We start from the raw sequence: 4,514 nt of genomic DNA, 5'->3' as shown, positions 1-4,514 counted from the left end.
CACCTGCTCTGCTACACCAGATTGTCAAGTGATTTACAGTATAGAGGTGACTTGTGGCCTCAAATACTAACCTGAGTGTGGCCAGGTCTGTAAAAGGTCAGTGCTTTCAAAATCACAGACTGAAGGTACTCACTCACATAGGGCTGCTGTTTCAATTTAAGTGGCATTATACCAGCCAAATAAATAGGCCAAGTGGAATGGCCACCTTTGCAAACTATCCATCCACATATACCATGAAGAGCTGTTAAGTCAGCAAGGATAGACCATGAAAAAACACCATTTTGGGGGAAAGTGCAAAAATGCGATTTTGATATCAATTCAACAATGACATTTACTTTGCTAACAGTTTAAAACTTAGAGGTTAACAGGTAATTGTCTCCATGCCTAAAGTCAGTACAAAATGGCAAGCCAGAAAATGTCCATTTCTTCACATGTCCTCAGCAAGCATAAGGGGAACAGTTCACGAGAGGTGGGGGACAGGGTGGTACTTAAATCATTTATCAAAAGTCATTTTATTGACAAAATAGAATACTTATATTTGTTCTTACAGGGTAGCCTCTAAACTTTTTACAAATAATGTACACGTTTTATATCTTTGGATATATACATATTTTACACTTTTTTAAAACAACCTAACAAATAATTATATAAATACATCCTTTAATGTAAGAAACCCGTATTTACTTGGGGTGTATAATTAAGACATTTCTTGTTTATTTAAGGCATCTGCCTGGTCATTAAGAATACCCAAACTGTACAGTCCCACAAGGTAGCAGTAGTCCCTCCTCTAGGGTGTATGAGGGGTAGAATTTATGCTGATGACGTCGAGGGCAAAGCAGTCCCTTGGGTGAAATCTATAGTGTATTACCTCAAGACTCATCCACGGTATCCAGGAGAGTTTCAACTATCCTAACCTACTGAAACCATTGTCTGGGGTACTTGCTCCCAGGCATCGGAGAGGAGGGGCTAGGTCTGGGAGGCTTCAATGCCAGGTACTTTGTTCTAAGGGAGTCATTTAAGTCCCTGCGGCTAATGGATACCATTAAGAGTTCATTATCATGCTAATAGCAATCAACACAGAGAAGGGGTGGGAACCCCAGCCGGTCTGGGCTCCCTTTGCTGCCCCAGCGTTCTCCATCCCCCACCCCTCTCCGCCCCTTCTGGGCGTCCGTTCAGGGTTCAGACCTGGGACAATGGCATTTGCTTAGGGTAAGATACCGAGCTGGCTGTGCCAGACCGCCACGTCAGGCCGGTGCTGACGTCGCTGTAGAGGGATCCCCCGCCTCCGCCATGTCCCCCACCCCCGGGCCCGGGGCCACCGCCCCCAGGGCCGCTGCCTCCAGCGCCCGCGCCTACTGCAGCGCCCTTGCTGGCCCAGCAGCAGCGAGTGCACAACGCACGCCAGGACTCCAGGGTCTTGCCGGACCAGACCCACACGCCCGATGTGATGCCCACCACTAGGCACATGAAGTACTTGAGCATGAAGACCGCGTAATCGGGCCTGCGAGCCTGGTCCGGTTGCAGGTCCCGAAGGCATGGGCAGTTGTGTGTGGCCTCCCAGCGCGGTCGGTTGTGCTGCTCATAGAAAAGGCAGGCGACAACGACGGCAGCGGGCACCGTGTAGAGCACGGTGAAGAGGCCCAAGCGGATCATGAGCTTTTCTAGCTTGTGTGTCTTAGTTGGGCCTCCTTGCTGCTTGATGACTGAGCGGATTCGGAACAACGACACGAAGCCAGCTAACAGAAACATAGTCCCAATGAAGAGGTAGATGACCAGTGGAGCCAGCACAAAGCCGCGTAGGTTGTCAAGGCTCTGGTTGCCCACGTAGCAGATACCCGCCACCGGGTCGCCGTCCACGGAGCTGAGCGCCAGCACCGCGATGGACTTGACGCTGGGCACAAGCCACGCAGCCAGGTGAAAGTACTGCGAGTAGCCTGCTATGGCCTCATTACCCCACTTCATGCCAGCAGCCAAGAACCACGTGAGCGACAGGATTACCCACCAGATGGAGCTGGCCATGCCAAAAAAGTAGACAAGGAGGAAGACTACCGTGCACAGCGCCGGGCCAGTGGTCTCATAGCGCACGTGCTGCTCCACTGCGCCCAGCTCCTCGTACTCGCCGCGCGCGCCCGGGCTGCTCGCTCCCGCTCCCGCCGCCCCAGCGCCAGCCGCCGCCGCGCCGCCCGCACCCCCAGCTGCGCCCTCACCTGGCGCGCCGCCGCTGCAGGCCACTTTCTCGTGACCGGCCACCAGGCGCACCAGGTACCCGACAGACACGAAGAGGTAGCAGGCGGAGAGGAATATGATGGGCCGTTCCGGGTACTTAAAGCGCTCCATATCGATGAGGAAGGTAGAGACAGTGGCGAAGGTGGAGACGAAGCAGAGCACCGACCACAGACCGATCCAGAAGACAGTAAAGGCGCGCTCATCCTGGCTAAAGAAGGGGTTGTGGCAGGGCAGCGCACAGTTGGCGATCTGGCCGGTCTTGACCCGGTTGTAGAGCGGGTGGCGTTCGCTGGACACACTCACCATGGGCGCGCGGCACTGGCACCCGGGCTCGCAGGGAGCAGCGCCGCCACCAGGGGGCCTCGCCTTCCCGCTGCGCGAGGGGGGCGCAGCGGCCGAGTCCCCGCTGCCCCTACTGCTGCCGCCACGATGTGGGGGCCTGGCCCCTGGCGGGCGGCTGTGGCCGCTGCCGGAGGGCGGCTGCTCGCCGGGCGGAGGCGGCGGAGGCAGGCGGCGCGGTGGGCTGGGTGAGGCTGTGGTGAGGTCGGTGCGGTTGTAGTCCATGCACAGAGTGTCCGGGTTGCCCTGCTCTGGCAACCGATCGCAGCGCATGCGGTCAGGCCAGGCAAAGCCGTACTGGCGCATGAGCGGCGCGCAGCCGGCCTTGGCGCGTTCACACACAGAGCGACAAGGCGGCAGAGGCTTCTTGTAGTCCTCTAGGCAGATGGGCGTGTACATGCTACACAGAAAGAACTTGAGGTCTGGGGAGCACTGGATTTCCACCAGCGGCCAGAACTGGTGCACCTCTAGGCCCGCCTCATCTTGCGTGTCGTGGTTGAACTGGTTGGGCATGTAGGTGTAGTTGTAACCGATGCCTTTGCACAACGGCACCGTGATCTCTTGGCACGCCAGCTCCTTGGCCGAAGCCGCGGCAGCGCCGCTAGAGCGTTGTAGCACCGCCAAGGCGGCTAACAGCGAGGTCACTTCCAACAGGTAACCCCACTCCATGCTGCGCGCCGGGACCCCAAGTCCTCCTCTAGGCGGCGCGCAGAAGGGCTCTACAGCGAGGAATCTGAGAAAAGGGAGAGCAGGTCTTGTCCCACTTTTCTCTGCGGAGAGGAGAATACCAACAATCTATCTCCTTTTCAGGCAGCGACTGTGGCAGCACGGTCGAAAACCTAGGCAGAAGTCGTCCGGCCCTCCCCCACGCCTCTCCTGGGGTGACCGCCGACGCGCCACAATTCCACAGGGTCTGTCCCGCGCCCCCTGAGTCCCACTCAACCCTCCCAGAGCGGAGTGGTGGCCCCCGGGCTCATCCTCCTGAGCTGGTGTAGGACCTTCCGCACACCCAGACACTTCGTGTGGCTCCCAGTAGCAAAGGCTCAGAGGACGACGCGCCTCAAGTTTCCTTTTTGGCCTCAGTCAAGATGGCTGTGTCTGGCCTCTAGACTCTCGGGTAAGACCTAGAGGCCCCTCTTCGAGCCCTGAGGGTTCATGTCCGTTCCAGGCCACGCCGCCACTGCCAGAGTTCCGGGCCCTCCTCTGGTCAGGCCGCCGCCTTCTCACTCCTGCGTCGGTCCTCTTGCATCTGCCGCCACCAAAAGTCCGGGCCGCGTTCTGGCCACAGTCGAGCGGGGTGCAGGGCGTGCTTTCTTGCTAGAACGACAAACAAATCCAGAGCAAAAGACAGAAAGGACACCTGAACACCGTGGTCCCAGCCTCCGCCTCCTGCGCAGGAGCTGCGCCCTTTGCCCAACTTCCCGGCTTTAGTCAGCTAGCGCCTCCAGGCCGGCTCATGAATATTTATACGGCCTGCACTTGGTCTCCTCCCTCTTCTGGGTTCACCAATCCCTGCGCAACAGGGCGGAGTATCTGCGTTCTCAAGGCTCATCCTTCCTTAAGGAAGTCCGTAGTTTTGGGACTGCTTTCCTTGCTTTGGGCGGATGGAGAGTTTGTTTTTGGTCACCATACGTTTGACCACACGGATTGAGCATTTACTCAGATTGTTTCCAAAGTGTTCAGTGTTTCAGAGATCTTGGTCGCATTTCTCCGAGTCTGCTCCTGGGATCTAGGACAATGTTTTTGTAGTGAGTGCACCTGCCAGGGCTCTCTGAATCAGTCTCATTTGCTCCACAGACAATAACTCCTGTTTCTAGATGGCCTTGGAAGCACAGTCAGGGCTCCAAGGCTGGTCCAGATCCAGAGCTAGGGGAATTCAGGGAGAGATTTCCTCTTGGTATTGTCATAACGAGAGCTTTTCAGACTTGGAGATTTGGTGATAGTAGTGA

The 4,514-nt window shown here is 56.6% G+C and overlaps 1 protein-coding gene across 1 annotated transcript; it reads right to left on the bottom strand.

Moving 5' to 3' along the window:
* Positions 1-284: 284 nt before the first annotated feature.
* Fzd8 (frizzled class receptor 8) lies at positions 285-4,002 on the bottom strand. Its single transcript, XM_031364939.1, has one exon. It carries the CDS (start codon positions 3,232-3,234, stop codon positions 1,180-1,182), a length of 2,055 nt encoding a protein of 684 aa, XP_031220799.1. The 5' UTR covers positions 3,235-4,002; the 3' UTR covers positions 285-1,179.
* Between the last annotated feature and the right edge of the window lie 512 nt (positions 4,003-4,514).

This window comes from Mastomys coucha, unplaced genomic scaffold (genome assembly GCF_008632895.1).
Source record: "Mastomys coucha isolate ucsf_1 unplaced genomic scaffold, UCSF_Mcou_1 pScaffold13, whole genome shotgun sequence".
In the NCBI taxonomy this organism is placed as follows: Eukaryota; Metazoa; Chordata; class Mammalia; order Rodentia; family Muridae; genus Mastomys; species Mastomys coucha.
This window is presented reverse-complemented; position numbering and strand designations above follow the sequence as displayed.